The sequence below is a fragment of the Azolla caroliniana genome, unplaced genomic scaffold, assembly GCF_043228905.1.
Source record: "Azolla caroliniana isolate FFs.n. ecotype wild unplaced genomic scaffold, voAzoCaro1.0.p SCAF_16, whole genome shotgun sequence".
Lineage (NCBI taxonomy): Eukaryota > Viridiplantae > Streptophyta > Polypodiopsida > Salviniales > Salviniaceae > Azolla > Azolla caroliniana.
This window is the reverse complement of record NW_028230451.1, coordinates 5,201,369-5,217,881: the sequence shown is the minus strand read 5'-3', so window position 1 is coordinate 5,217,881 and position 16,513 is coordinate 5,201,369. Positions and strand designations below refer to the sequence as shown.

The following is a 16,513-nucleotide window of genomic DNA, read 5'->3' as shown; positions in this document are numbered from 1 at the left end:
CATAGTCTTAATAGAATGTTGTTGTGCTTGGTTCTTTGTTTTCCCCCTGAAATTATTTAAATAATAGACATCTAAAAATGTACTAAAAGTATTTCATTTCACTATAATAGAGACATTGAAGTTATTGTTTAGGTATTAAGGTAATACAAAAACAATATTGTATAATAACTTGTTAAATGAACATAATATGATAGATATTCATGGTAACTTACATTTTTAAAATGTAGTTAAAAAATGTTGAAGGTTGAAGGCTGTTTTTGTTCTATTCCCACTGCACAAAAAGGCTACATAGAATCAATAATTTTTAATTGGAACAATAGCTTGCTACCTAATAGTAAGTACTCACCTTTTCCTATACTAATAAGTTATTATTAACCCTAATTTTTTAATAAAGCATAGTAAAACGTAATAAGTATGTATAAAACAATAGGTTAGTAAAACATTTAGTTTAAAAAAACTTAAAATCAAACCTTATTGAAATGAAATACTTTTAGTTTATTTTTAGAGGTATTAAGGTAATACAAAAACAATATAATAACTTGCTAAATGAACATAATATGATAGATGATCATGGTAACTTACATTTTTTAACTGTAGTTAAAAAATGTTGAAGGTTGAAGGATGTCTTTCTTTGTTCTATTTCTGCTGCACAAAAGACTACATAAAATCAATCATTTTTAAGTTGAAAAATAACTTGTTACCTAACAGTAAGTAGTAAGTAGTAAGTACTCACCTTTTTCCTATACTAAAAAGTTATTACTAACCCTAATTTTTTAATAAAGCACAGTAATAAGTATTAAGTATTAAGTAATAAGTAATAAGTATGTATAAAAAAGTAGGTTAGTAAAACATTTACTTTAAGAAAACTTAAAATCAAACCTAGAGTGACTAGTCTACACTCTAGTATTTTTTAGAGTATTTAATAAAGCACCAAGGTTATTGTTTAAAATTTAAATTGATTTGAGGATTCATCATTACAATTTATATGATATTATTTTAAGCGTGTTATAAATAAATATATATATATATATATATATATATATATATATATATATATATTAGAATTTAGTATATTACACACTTCATACTATATAGTCAAATTGAATCTTGATACTATATAGATGATAGTATGATAGTACATATATTTAAATTTTATATGACAATATGTGGTATATATATATAATATATATGAATAATGACATAGAAAATAAAATTTTAGCATGTCATTTGACATGTATAATTTTAAGGGGCCTTTCACATGAAAAGGAAAATTTTATACTTTATATGTCACTTGACGGACATTTTTAGTAGGTGTATGTTTTTGACGGGCAAAATGGCCTTTGACGGGCATGACACCCGTCAAATTCCTGCCCTGGGGGGGATGAAGAATAGTCGAAGGAGGAAAGAGATGAAGGTAGAATAGTGAAAGAAATTTGTGGTTTTGGGTGATTTGATTGGAAATCAAGAAGTTCTTTGATTTTATGATTGAATTTGGAGTTTATCCAGTTTGTATTGTCTCGATAGTAGAATTGTATTAACGTCTTCTAAGGCCAAAATTGGCCCATGAGACAATTGGTTTGAAAATGCCTCTTTAAAAAAGGATGATGGAGAAGCAAAAGGAGAACAGAAATATTTACGATGTACGAATTCGAAGAAGATAAAGACGAAAACACCCAATGGTGGATGGCAAAATACCAGCAAAACTTACTAGCATGATTAATCTAATTCTTAGTACTCCCTCTCAATATAGTGAATCTTATTGTTAGAATTAAAGAAGAAGTGGTTGAAGGAATAATCTATAGGAAGCAAGGCAAAGGTTATGGATACTTCCTCAAACTTTAAACTTAACATTTTCTACACAAGACAATCCTAATTTCTTAAACTTACAATAATGCGAAGAAGAAACAAAGACATGTTAAGGAAAAGAAAGAAAAATGAAATAGGAGACAAAGAGATTATAAAAGAATAAGGAGATTAACAACAATTAGATACAATACAATGACAGAAAGAAAGAATAGACATTAAGTAAAGTTTCAAAGCACCATTACAACATACATGTACATTAGAGCTTGTACGCACATATGCTCAACTTGATCACACCAACAAGAATCTCAATGATAATGTAAAGTAATTCAACATTCGAGGGATGTATTCTATTTCTTGGAACAAGAAATAAAATTAAGGTGGAGGGCAATCTTGAAGAAAGGTCAATCACCCTCCTTAGGTGAACAAATGATGAATAAAGCAAGGCCCATATTCAGTACCACTTTTCTCTTGACTCAAGTATAGCTAGATTGCACATCCTTTCAATCATTTTCTCAAATCATATAATGAAAAATTGGCAATATGGATTCCCCAACTTGTAGCATCTTCTTATCTTGGAATTGTTGAGCACATGTGAAATCTATACTTGTCTCTAACTTGCAATGGTAGTTAGGAAACTCTATTTACAATAAGGATAATTTATCTGAACCGAAATGCCCCCATATGCATTAATAAAAATATCCAAACTTAACAACGATTCCAACTGGCTACATAAATTAAATTTAAAATACTAAAAGAGTTTTAAACAAAGGGTTAGAACCTCCCTCACATAATCACATTTACAGACATTTTAATCAAACTTGATGTGAAGTGAAAGCCTAATATCATCTATCCTCCACCTTGATTGACGCAACCATGTATAGAGGCACAAATATATACTTCAAATTTGTGGACAGCCTGATCAATCACAAAAATTGACATCTATGAATGAATTGTGTACACACAGTGAACAAGAATTGGCAATAACAAATACTGACATTTATAGGTCAGAAGTACTCGCAAAATTAAGCTTCAAAATAACAATGTCATTCCCATGGTGACAATGCCAACAGTTTAGTAATATTTTCTCCTCTAGATCTCTACTTCCAAATTGGCTTTTCTATTACTGATTTTCTGTCTACATAATGATTTCTCTTCATGTAATAATCTCTTTGATCATAACAGATAAAGCATCACAAGAGTCAGACAAAATAATAAGCACATCACAAGAAAATGTATTATTAGGGATGTGGCATAATTTTTTTACTACAGTTTGACTCATTGTATATCTAGCATTAGCTCAGCTCAAAATCTTTGTCGGGTCAGATTCTGATTAGAGGATCTGAAGATATCAAATAGAAAATATTCCCGAAGAGAAGGTTTTCTTGATCTATTGTCTCTTTCCTCTGCCCTTCTTTACAGGCTGCGGTGCAAGTGTCTCCTTTGCTAGTTCTTCTGTAATGTCAGCTACAAAATCAAAAAGAAATAAAAGACTTTATCAAAATCCACATAGAATTAACAAGTTTCACGTGAGATATAATCAACAGTCCAAATGTACAGATATGAAACTCTGGTAGCTCATATATTCACATTTTCAACAAAACTTTTGAAACACCACAGATTGATCTTCGCCAGTAACTCATATTTTACTGTGCTTTAAAGGGACTTATTATTATTAACCTTCATTAACATTACATATTCTAGAAACGTACTAGTGTTTTAGAAAACACGAGAACATGAAGCTCACTAAAGACATAATAAAAATAAAAAAGAACAGAAGATAGAACGGAAGAATTAAGTTATCTAAATAGTGTAATGGCAATCTAAAACATCATCCAAAATAAGCCTTTATAGTTCAAGATGCATTCCATTATTCAAATTCCATAACAAAAGCTATCAGCAAGACATTACTCGGATCTTAATACATATGCTCCTCTAATTGACGAATGACAAACTAGTGTGCTTGCAAGATTCGCATTCCAACTGCTTAAAAAAACTATTAGAAAGATACCATATATTTAATCCTGAATGTCCTCACATTCTCATTTCTACCTGGCTTGCAAAAACACTAAAACAAATTCCCCATTTTTCACTCGTGATGTCATTGCATCTATATTTCATCCACAATTCTGTATGAGTTATAAGGCTCGGACAACAAGCGTGTTGCATTATCCAATATATCACATACTCCATCCCAAATCCATGAGGTTGATTTTCACTAGCTAGAGTACAAAGTCAACTCTTTGATCTTCATCCCAATAAGTGTTTTTGTCTTCAAAACATGAACAACTCTTTGTTTACTCTAGTACAGTGTTCGCCAATGTGGGCAAAAACACTTTGTTTCATCTTGAAAAGTCAAATATTATAGCACCCTTGTAGTTTTTTATTTTGAAAATGAGCTGCTCTATTTTTCTTCTCGAATCTCAATCACAGTGTTTGCATATGCCAATGATCATGAAAATCATGCTCACTGAACTATTACTAAGACCATCAACAGAGTTCAGCCTCAATATTGTGATATTCTTAGGTGTGCTCTTAAAATATTTTTAAGAGTATTTTCCACATTGGACATTGCATTGCTCATATTGACATTGTCCTCGATGTATGATAAGCTGTGCAGTAGATGTCATCCTTCTAGTCTCTACTTCAGGTGTATCCAATTTGAGCTCTTAAAACTTAAAAACACATTAAGTTCCATTTCAGATGTACAATTAAACCCAGAGAAAAAGAATCAACTTTGCCTTCCAAAACTTTGGCAAAACCCACAAACCAAATTACTTTTTACTTCCGCTTTTGAGCTAAAATCCAACAGACGAATGAATTTTCCCTTCAGAATGTTGAACGAAAATCCAAGAAACAAATGAATCTCCTTTAAATTTAGAGCTGAAACCAACCTTCTGGATCGCGTGCCATGAGGGTGAAAAACAAATTATTCAATTTCTCCATTTTCTTTGCATCTTGGAGCTGGTCTGTTTTGAATTTCAAGCACTAACAAGGATAAAAATACCCAGTTAAAGAACAGATGCAGAAAGAAATCTTCAACTAACAGAAAACAGCAAAAAGGAGAACATAACAAAAAACTGTAGGTAAAGAAAGAGAAAACAAAAGAATTACCACAACGTCATCTGTGACCTTGAGAACTAATTGTCCATCGCAATGCCGGTATTTCATGACATATCGAGTCTGAAGAAAACAACCTAAAGAGATAAGCTATACATGAGGAAAAAATAAACAGAGAGAAGGATGGATGAATGAATCAAACCTTAGTAGGGTGTTGTCGAAAGAGATCGACAGATTGCTTCGTGAAATCGTCCCACGATTCGATATACATCTCCTCTCTTTCTCTTTCTCTCTCTCTCTCTTTCTCTCTCTGTCTGTGTATACTAATTTGTTTTGATGGACGAATTCTTGTTTGCTTCACCAATCTGTACATATGTATTTTCATGTACAAAATACGTATCTATGTATAGTATGTGTGTATGTATAGTTTGTATGTATGTATGTATGTATGTATGTATGTGTGTATGTATGTATGTGTGTGTGTATGCATGCATGCATGTGTGTGTGTGTGTATAGTTTGTTTGTATGTATGTATGTATGTATGTATGTATGGATGGATGGATGGATGGATGGATGGATGGATGGATGTGGATAGGTAGGTAGGTAATGTGTGTCGTGACTAACTGCTACCAAATATTAAAGGGGGCAAGTGAGGGAATCGCGGAGAGGGACGGTGCAGGTCACATCACTGATGGCGCGTTCGATCTCCACCGTCCAAGATGGATAAAAAGCTGACAACGTCTGTCAGAAGGAGCTCGACTCTGCGAAAAGGAGCCCGACTCTGCCACAGGGAGCCCGACTCTGTCAAAAAGGAGCCCCGCTGTCAAACAGCCTATGCAAGAGGGAGCCCGACTCTGTCAGAAGGAGCCCCGCTGTCAGATCACATCAATAAGAAGGAGCCCGACTCTGTCAAAAGGAGCCCGACTCTGTAGCAACAAACATCAAAAACTCCACAAAATTGTAAGTGTACAACAAATATTTTCCATGAAACTGACCATAAAATTTCTCAAAAAAACGTAAAGGTTCAAATAACAAGTCTTACATAAAATATTAAAATGTCAGATGTTGACAACCCTAAATTGAAATATACATATTAAGATTATGGCTCATGTCGGGATGATTGCAAGATGCAATCATCCCGACATGTAACATTTGAGTCCCTTGAAGTCAAGGTCAAGCCATCGCAACGCAAACACCGAACCTTCTCATGGTCAACCAATGGCAATCTCCTCCTAGCCCGACTAGCACCTCTTTGTATTTTTCCGGAGTGGGATTTGGAAGTGTTTGGGGAGCTGCCAATAAGTTCTTGCGAGATGTCTATTGTTGCACGAGATGTCTATTGTTGCTGCCAATAAGTTCTTGCGAGATGTCTATTTTCGACATACCTTTCCAATATTCTCTCTGCTTCTTTAAGTCGAGACCTTTGATCCCTACAATTCGCACGTGGTGCAAACCGACCACTCTCACATATTTCTTGTCGTTGCTTGTACCACTCTATTACCGTTCCTCCTATGCAAGTGCCAGTTTCACTGTCCCCGATTAAGACATGTAGAAGGTCGGTAATTGATCGGTTTATTCTTCCCCTCAAGGCAGTATACTTGATAAACTGCCAATGTCTTTTCACAATATTGGTAGTGTCAACATGTCCATAGTTGAACATTCTACCAAACTTGGGCCAGAGTTTCCTCCACACACATGTCAAACCACAAATGTGTTTGGGACCGTTGCCCATTTACAACAATCCAAGATTGACGGTCTGTTGCAACCACATTAGTTATGGCATTATATGACGTCCAACATTTATCGATCACTATCGCATTTGGCCTCACCGTGGGCATCCTTGCGAATATGACTCTCAAACAAGTTTCTAATGCCACTTGCTCATGGTTTGACCCCTTATCAGAACTACAAAGCATGTACCATAATGGGATCCCAATTCCCATGGCATTGGGGGCAACTGCGGCATATAATGGTAGCCCAAATTGGTTTGTTTTAAATGTCGAGTCGATTGCCCAAGAGTTGTTTAGGGTCAACCGCTCACACATTTCCAACATCCATTGATCTTGAAGTATCAAGATAAATGGTTGTATGGCGGGAGATCCTGGTTCACCATGCAGGTAGGGTTGAACATGTGCCACTTTCCCAAGATCTCGGAGTGCATAGGCATGATGCAAGATCAAAGCCCAATCAACCTTAGTCATGGCACTCCCGATTTTTAACCTTAGTCATAAGATTGACATTGAGTCTTATTATGTCTTTGAAATGGATTGACATTGAGTCTTATTTATGTCTTTGAAATGGATTGACATTGAGTCTTATTTATGTCTTTGAAATGGAATGACATTGAGTCTTATTATGTCTTATTATGTCTTTGAATTGGATTGACATTGAGTCTTATTATGTCTTATTATGTCTTTGAATTGGATTGACATTGAGTCTTATTATGTCTTTGAAATGGATTGACATTATGTCTTACTATGTATTCTTTACGTAAGGACCGAAGCACTCTTTCTATATACTTACTCTTTATTGGCCTTTCTCAAAAACCATTGCCTTCACTACTTGTCAATAAGCTATTAGTCTTATTCTTTTGACACCCAAAACAATTCCAATATACAACCAAAATGATTTTCATATACAACCAAAATGAGATTCATACACAACCAAAATGAGATTCATATACAACCAAAATGCGATTCAAAAATTGATTCATATTCAACCAAGATGAGATTCATATACAACCAAAATGAGATTCAAAAATTGATTCATATTCAACCAAGATGAGATTCATATACAACCAAAATGATTTACATTGAGTCATATACAACCAAAATGATTTACATTGAGTCATCTACAACCAAAATGATTTACATTGAGTCATCTACAACCAAAATGAGATTCATATACAACCAAAATGATTTACATTGAGTCATATACAACCATTGCAAAATGACTCCACGTAGTCATATGCCCAAAGTCCTTCGTGCCCATTTTGCCATGATTTTCCGAAGGAGCTCCACAATAGCGGATCCACAATATGAAACCGCTTGTTGATCTCGGGGGGCAGCGAGTACTCCATCCATAAATGGAAGAGGGTTATCATCCATGTGGATGCCATCTCCCCTACTGTGATCAACGAACATAGTTGTATCTCCGACAAGAAGACCGCTACATCCAGTCGTCGGCATGCCACCTGATACCTGTTTATTAGGCTAGATTAGTAACTACTAAACAAACATGATGTTAACTATTGATATCATGCCCCCAGCATAACAACATACCTGGTGAACTTATTTCTTGCAGAGTTATCCCATGTTTTCGAGATTGTCCCTGGACCAACAAAGACAATCCCAATGTCTGCATCCTCATCTGTGTCAGATGATGTAATGAACTCCGAATTACATGGGTCCACTTCTTTCCTGCGGATTTGGATTTTCGGCCTCCTTGCTTGTTGCATTGTCGATTCTGACAGTTGGTCTTGACCACCATCGATCTCGACATGTGCCTCATCCTTTGGTATGGGAATTCCATGACGCAAACACTACAATTCATACATAAGATTCACACATAATCATAAGTTTTAAACTCACATAAGATGCACACAAAATCATAAACCATACTTACATAATCTTTAGACGCATCCGCAATCTTCAACCTCACTTTTGCCATCCTATGCTCCTTTCCCTCGTCATACCTGGCCATTTGTTGGCTAACGAATTGAGCAATGAAATCAACCTCCTTGCATGTTCGAAGTGAGTCCGGAGTGGCTTTGAAGATTTTTATTGCTCTTGTCCTCAACTTCCTCACGTGTGATTGGCGTGATCTATTATACTTGAGCTCCGGATCCAAAAAACGATTTATTGATCGTTGTCTTTCGTATTCGCTGAAGAATGATGTGGTTGTACTCCTCATGGAGGTCGATTGCTCTTCTTCGTCTATCTTTAGCCCCCGAGGCAGTATTACATGGATGCCATGTGCCTTCTGTAAATGGGCCTCCATGTCCGCTTTTTTTCGAAACCATCTCCCCTCTTTTCTACACGAATCTCCCACAATACAGGTGCGACATTTGATACCTGTTGAGTCTCTTCCACACTTGAAGAGGGACATAGGGTCCACTACAACAATGGTGTCACATTTGCATTAGAAAAACCCAAAATATGCTTACATCAATAATGATTATAAGAATGGACATAAACTCACCATTTACTTTGATATCTTCAACACCTGGACCCACGTCATGCATGGGGTTCGTATCCATGCTCGAGTCTTGAGTAATGATGTTTTCAGCCTCCGTATCATTGGATTTGGGGCACCTAACACCCTTTCTTACATAAACCCTAAACCAACATTCAAGTTAGCACACAAACATTATTATTTATACACAATATAAAGTAGAGAAATGATTCATGCCATACCTCCCTTCATAGGGTATTGTTTCACCCCAATCTGCATCAAAGTCTATGAAGATCTTGGACCGACTAGCCATCTGTACAAAACATTTTTAGAAAGGCATTCATTACATTACTATTATTTAGGGAGAAAAAACGCAAAGAATGTATACAAGATTTTAGATTTGACATTCAAATGTGGGCATAAAAAAGAGCCCAATAATGCATGAATCACATGGGCAAATTCAAGCATTCAAATGTTGGCAAAATCAAAATCATACATGTATTCAATCATACACAGCCCATGGGAGATCTTAAATGCACACATACATGTATTAAATCACAGCCTATAGAAGATCTTAAATACACACAAACATGTATTCAATCATACACATGCACACACATTCGCAGCCCATGGAAGATCTAAAATACACAAATACATGTATTCAATCATACACATGTATACACACACATTCCCAAATAAATGTATTCATCATACAACAAACACACACATTCACAGCCCAAAGAAGATCTTAAATACACACATACATGTATTCAACCATCACACACACAAATGTATTCAATCATACACACACAGAAATGTATTCAATCATACACATGTATACACACACATTCCCAAATAAATGTATTCAATCATACAACAAACACACACATTCACAGCCCAAAGAAGATCTTAAATACACACATACATGTATTCAACCATCACACACACAAATGTATTCAATCATACACACATACATGTATTCAATCATACACACACAGAAATGTATTCAATCATACACATGTATACACGCACATTCCCAAATAAATGTATTCAATCATACAACAAACACACACATTCACAGCCCAAAGAAGATCTTAAATACAACACACATACATGTAACCCTAAACCCATCACACACACAAATGTATTCAATCATACACACACAGAAATGTATTCAATCATACACACACATACATGTATTTAATCATACACATACACACACAAATGTATTGAATCATACACACATACATGTATTTAATCATACACACATTTATGGTACCTATTAGAAGCAACCCTAAACCTAATAGAAAGAATATGATACCTAATAAAAACCAAAACCTAATAGAAGGAATATGATGCCTACCTCTGGACTGCAGGTGCATGCAGTGCCTCACCGGAGATGTTTGCAACGAGTGCTCGCAGACAGGTGGTGCGCCTCGCTCAAAAACCCTAAACCCTCAAACCCACGAATGACAGAAAATGACAGAAAATGGGTTTTTATACTTCCTTGAACATGAATGAGAAGGGCTCCCTTTTGACAAAATGGAGCCATTCTTTAATGAGTCGGGCTCCATTTTGCCTGAATGGGTTTTTATACTTCCCTGAACATGAATGAGAAGGGCTCCCTTTCACAAAGTGGAGCCCTTCTTTAATGAGTCGGGCTCCATTTTGTATGAGCCGGGCTCCCTTTTTACGTGGCGCGCTTTTTCGCGCCTATTCCACATCCATCTTGGACGGTGGAGATCGAACGCGCCATCAGCGGTGCGACCTGCACCGTCCCTCTCCGCGATTCCCTCACTTGGCCTCTTTAATATTTGGTAGTAGTTAGACACCACGGGATAGGTAGGTAGGTAATGTGTGTGTGTATGTTTGTGCCTAGCATGTGTGTATGGATGCAGTGTGCACGTGAGTTTGGGCGCTTGTTTATGTAGGTGTACAGGCATGCATTTTTGTGCATGTGTGTGTGTGTGTGTGTGAATGTGTATGTATTTCGTACGTATGTGTTGTGTGTAAGTATGCATATGTGTACATACGTGTGTACGTGGGGGGCCATGTCTATGTTTACATATCTATGCATGTGTACATACATAGTATATGTGTGTGGTGTGGTTTTGTGTGTGTGTGTGTGTCTACATTCATGTATGTACAATAGCACACATGTATATACGTTATATATGTGCATATATAACGTTATTTATTTATTTTTCCAAAACAAATTTCCTTCCATTAGTTGTATAAAAAGGGTCATAACAACTACAACATACAAAGTTTTTCCCCCCCCAACCTGTCTTGTGAAAGACATTGGTTGAGGAAACACATCCAAAATAGAGAAAACAATCCACTGATTGTAAGTTTTTCCTTTGACACAATGCAAGGTATCATATCCATAGACAACAACCAAAGTACTTATATTCGGAAACAAGCCCTCGCAGGTCATAGTTATGAACCTTTCAATACTTCTTCAACCTGTCTATTGCAGATTTGAAGGCGATCCAATACATTATACTGTCAACTCAACAAATATGCTTCCTCTTTCCACATCCACCATCTCGCCGATTACCACCAACTTCCTATACATCACAAATTGGAAGGAGATCCAATACATTATACTATTCTTGTATATATAAGGACAAGAGTAATGAACCGGAGATGATGAGAATTTGAATCCCCAATACAACTATCCCACTATCCTTTTGTGGTATGGACCATGTCCAACCAAATGTTACACACCACTTCAATTGGTGAAACCCTAACTTGATGAAAAAGGGAGCAACTAGCCTTCCAAATGTGGCATGCCAATGATACTAAGTAATTCCCATAATGGTTGGATATCCTTCCTTCTTCCTAAAACATGTACCATTACAAAAGGAACTAAAAATTGTACCATTACAAAAGGAAAGAAAACTACCACGGCAAATACTTGCTCATTGAGCCTGCCTTATTGGTACATTGGGTGTATCCTCTAGTTGTGCTTGATGTCATTTGCAAGTTGAAACTTAGAAACGTTGTTTATGGGATTGCCCCGAGTGTTGACTGGTATGGAAACACCTCGTAAGAATATTTGTCAATTACTTTCCCCCATTGGTATTCATATGGGCATGGTAGGTTGGACATAGCTTGTCCATTCTATTTTTTACAATGATTTTGAAATTGTGTACCATGGTTTTAACACTAACTCCGAAATAGTTCGTGTACTTCCATTTGTGTCCATGCAATTTTACGGAGAGAAGGAAGCAAGTGCAACCATTGTGGGACATATTGAGTAGTACTACTATATATTACATCTATGAAGCTCGTTGCTCTTTGGAGTTGGCCTCCATTGTGAGTATTGTACACCCTATAGGGTTAAACAACACCCATTACTATCGCAATTTGTAATGTGTCTTTAAACTCACCCTACACTCACGTTGGAAATTATTGTCTTTCTTGATCCTTTTCACCTTTGATACCCCCAAGCATGACCTCCACATCTTTATTGCAAGATTCGATCATTGATGTGACTGGCTACTTTATATGATACAAACAATCATGCCATGTTTTCCAACAAGATCAACGAGGAGTAGGTATATATGTAGTGACCATTGCTTGTCATTCTCATTATGCATTGATCGTCACTTTTGATCTTTTTAGCTCTAAGATGCTTTTGTTGTGAACTCAAATCGATAGTATAAAATGTGACACTTGGGTTCAATGGATGTCCATTGAGCATTTATTTTACAATGGTGCATATTTATGTAAGCTAACCATATCATAGCCATTGAGAGACTATTCTTAAGGTGATATCGTGTGTGTATATATTGTGTTGACTTGTTGCCATTGCCTTTAAAGGCAATCAACATATATTTCAATACTGGAATTGTCAATGATGACGGAACAATCACTAATTATTTTGTACTCGCGTGGTTTGTAATGTTTTCAAGCTACGAAAGGAATTTGCAAATAGATGTTTTCACGCGTGAATGTTATTCAATTTTGAATGTAGCATCACACCCTTTGCATATGGTTGTAAGGTGCAAGCTTTACTAGTCAACTTGGATTTAACAATTATTAATGGATCCATTGATGTAAAGGTCATATTAGACTACTACATAACTTGACAACACTGAATTCCTCCCTACCTATGCCTCTATGAAGAGTTTGCAATCTCAATTGGACTTATGCTTGTTGCAATTTTCAATAGCATTTACATTTACGTTCTGGCAATAAATTTTGCGAGTAAATCGATATTCATCAAAGAATAAAGTTTCATCAAAGTAGTTTTCTCAACAAAAGTTTCATTTTCATGCACTCTCTAGAAGTCTTCTAGCTTTCATGCATTCCTCCACATTCTTGTATATATACTGGGGTGCACCTTGATTACAATCAATGCGTTATTATTGCTTATTTTGAAGAATGGAGACCCTATTTAGCCAGGGCTCAACACCGTATCCAAGTGATTACTTATCACAATCAAGGTGACACAACACCAGTCACGAAAGCATAATTTAGTTTTTGTTCATTTGTCTATTTTCTCTCTCTCTTGCTTGTTCTCTTGTCTATGCTCTCTCTCCCATTATATCTTAATATTGCGCCTCATTTACTTGTCTGTGATAATCTTGTGATCTTGCTTATGCTCTCACTCTATCTTAGTACTTAGCCTCATTCCACCCTTTCGCGATGTACCATAATCTATTAATTAATATACTTTGCAGTTTTTTACATGTTAACTCGACCATTTTCCTTCTCAACAACAAATATATAGTGGTGTAGCTTAGGATGGCACCCGACATGTATTAGGGTACGTAGATCAATGCATGGCCCATAGCCTCTTAATATTGAGCCTCGTCTACTTGTCTGTGACAATCTCGTGATCTTGCTTATGCTCTCGCTCTCTCTTAGTACTTAGCCTCATTCCACCCTTTCGTGATGTACCATAATCTATTAATTAATATACTTTGCAGTTTTTTACATATTAACTCGACCATTTTCCTTCTCAACATCAAATATATAGTGGCGTAGCTTAGGATGGCACCTAACATGTATTAGGGTACGTAGATCAATGCATGGCCCATTGGGTCTCGAGCGTAAGGAGTCAACATTCATGTGTATTGGATGTGGGCCTATGCATGGGGGTATGCTATACACTGGATACTTAGGAGGCAAATATGTATATTGTATGCATATCTCGAGTTATGGTGCCATGTAAGCTTATCAATCAATCATTTGATGATGTCATTACATATTTTCCATTAAGAGGTGGATACAATGTATACTACGATGTGTTTTTTATATTGTCATAATATAAAAAAAACAATGAAAATTATAGCAACATACTTAATCAAAGCTAAATTTTGATACATTTGGTATATCCAATATCCGTGACAATCCACTCGTTTAAAAATGTCCTAGAACATTATAAACTCCATGACAAAGTATGTGGTGTTTCCTTTGGTTTGCAATATACTTAGATAATTGTGACATGCTTATAAAGTGGCCATTTATTTGTTACTTGCGTATTTGACATTGACCAATTCCTCTTTTTCTTAATTATCGTGAACCTAACACACATATTACGTAAATCTATGTGACCAACGCACGATGATATGTTTACCTTTAAATTTGATTCATTTACCTAAAAAAACATACTCGTGGCAATAGAAAAAGAACACACACACACACACACGCACGTATATGTAAATGTCAACAAATATGGGAATATAGATAGAGAGGGGTTCTAATATGATCGTTAGATGTCAAATACAACTTACAAGACCAATGTAAACCATTCTCCCGTGTAGTGTGTGTAGAGTTTAGAAGCGACTCAAGAGTTGTACAAATGAATGTTGCAACACAAACATGTGACTAAAGTGGTTGTAGCTCAATTGGTAAGGTTGTTTGATGGAGACCAAAATGTCACGCATTTTACCTCTAGAATTTCTATAAATAATTAGTAAATAATGTCGATGAGATTTGAGTAAGTGCGAAGAGGTTGACAATGAAAACATGACTTACCAAAAGGATTTAATCTTTTTTGTGGTACCGAGCAACCATGGAAAGACGTCGTATTAATAAGATTAAAAACATTGCCCGTGAATTATTGATACAAGTTACAACGACATATTCGACATTGCTAAATTCACATGCCATTATCCTATTCTTTATATTGATTGTGCTTGATTTGCGCGACAAGAATTATTGCTTCCAATATTCATGTGATGGGTCATGATGCATGTAGGGTCAAAGTCTAATGTCTTCCATTCACCACAACAAGGTACGACACTAAGTGGGAAAAGGATTAAATACATTGCTACAACCGGATCAATTTGCAGTCCTAAACCAATGCCATATGCTTTGTAGTGTCAATGAAAAGCAAGGATGTTCCATTGTTATGCTCACATCACGTAGGTGAGGGTAGGTCACTCATATTTACATAAGTGAAGAGTATGTTCACTGATGTGTTTGTGTTAATAATTAGGTAATTAACTAAGGTTTAATTAATATCTAATTATGTGAGTAGCTAATCACATATGTGATTAAGCAACGGAATATTATGTGGTATGTGTGTGAGAGGAAGAGAGAGAGGAAGATACACTTATTAACAATAAGACAAAATGGGGGATGATTACCAATAGCGTAGCTAGATAACTTTTCTCTATATTAATATGCATCAAGTTACAAAAATACCCACAATGAGGTATATATAGATCTCATGTGCAAGGGTGCACATGTGTGAGGAGAATATAGGTACAAGGATGTGAGTCCTATATTAAATGAACTTGGTAGTGGAGGATCTAGAACGTGTCCCCGCTTAAGTACAAGTATAAAATCCTATTTAAGACTTTATAGTCAACACTCTAACTAGATTCTATTTAGATAACTACTAAGTTATGTGGTTTACTAAATGACTAAACTTAGTCAAGCTTGATATCTCAACAGTTTGGATAGAAAGAATGATAGGTGCATGCATCCATTCAAGGGGCATAGGAAAATGTATAAATATGAGCCATAAAACACATTACGTCAGAAACCTACCCTCTTAAGATGTTGGTGGTGTAGGCTAGGCTTTCGTTTGATGATCGTGTTATCTCTTCCAATGTATTAGTCGTCTTAATATACGTTGGCATGGGACATCGGTGGTAGGTTAGCTATGTCTTGATCATAGCTTAGGGTGGAACAAAATTCTTCCATCAAATCTATTTACATATTTACTTTATTCCGGTCTATTGATTAGTAATAAACTCATGACATATGTGTTAGATTCCTTCTTAGTTTAGTATCCGTCATTCGTATGTTGGGTGGTCGTATCGTAAAGGTTGCAAGCCACGTATAGTAGACCGAAGGGGTTGAAATCTCAATCAGTCGAAACTCATCGAATCGATCCATAATTCAAATCTCAGTGAGGATTAGTCGATCGTGTGAACCAACAAATGTTGGATTCGATCACGATGGATATGTTCGATTGAATCAGTATGATCAATCAATCGTCTAAATGATGTAT

General features: G+C 35.9%; 3 protein-coding genes across 4 annotated transcripts in view; 1 reads left to right on the top strand and 2 right to left on the bottom strand.

Moving 5' to 3' along the window:
- Positions 1–16,513, top strand: part of LOC147853746 (uncharacterized) — a 103,053-nt gene that overhangs the window by 60,906 nt on the left and 25,634 nt on the right. The window lies entirely within an intron of this gene.
- Positions 3,019–5,191, bottom strand: LOC147853750 (Signal recognition particle, SRP9/SRP14 subunit). Its single transcript, XM_087331870.1, has 4 exons — positions 5,066–5,191; positions 4,918–4,986; positions 4,698–4,791; positions 3,019–3,270 (listed from the first exon to the last, which is right to left on the bottom strand). The coding sequence occupies exons 1-4, from the start codon at positions 5,132–5,134 to the stop codon at positions 3,194–3,196; spliced, it is 309 nt and encodes a 102-aa protein (XP_087187996.1). The 5' UTR covers positions 5,135–5,191; the 3' UTR covers positions 3,019–3,193.
- LOC147853749 (uncharacterized) lies at positions 7,793–10,867 on the bottom strand. Its single transcript, XM_087332434.1, has 6 exons — positions 10,400–10,867; positions 9,279–9,349; positions 9,064–9,200; positions 8,488–8,978; positions 8,145–8,404; positions 7,793–8,063 (listed from the first exon to the last, which is right to left on the bottom strand). Exons 2-6 carry the CDS (start codon positions 9,347–9,349, stop codon positions 7,793–7,795), a joined length of 1,230 nt encoding a protein of 409 aa, XP_087188560.1. The 5' UTR covers positions 10,400–10,867.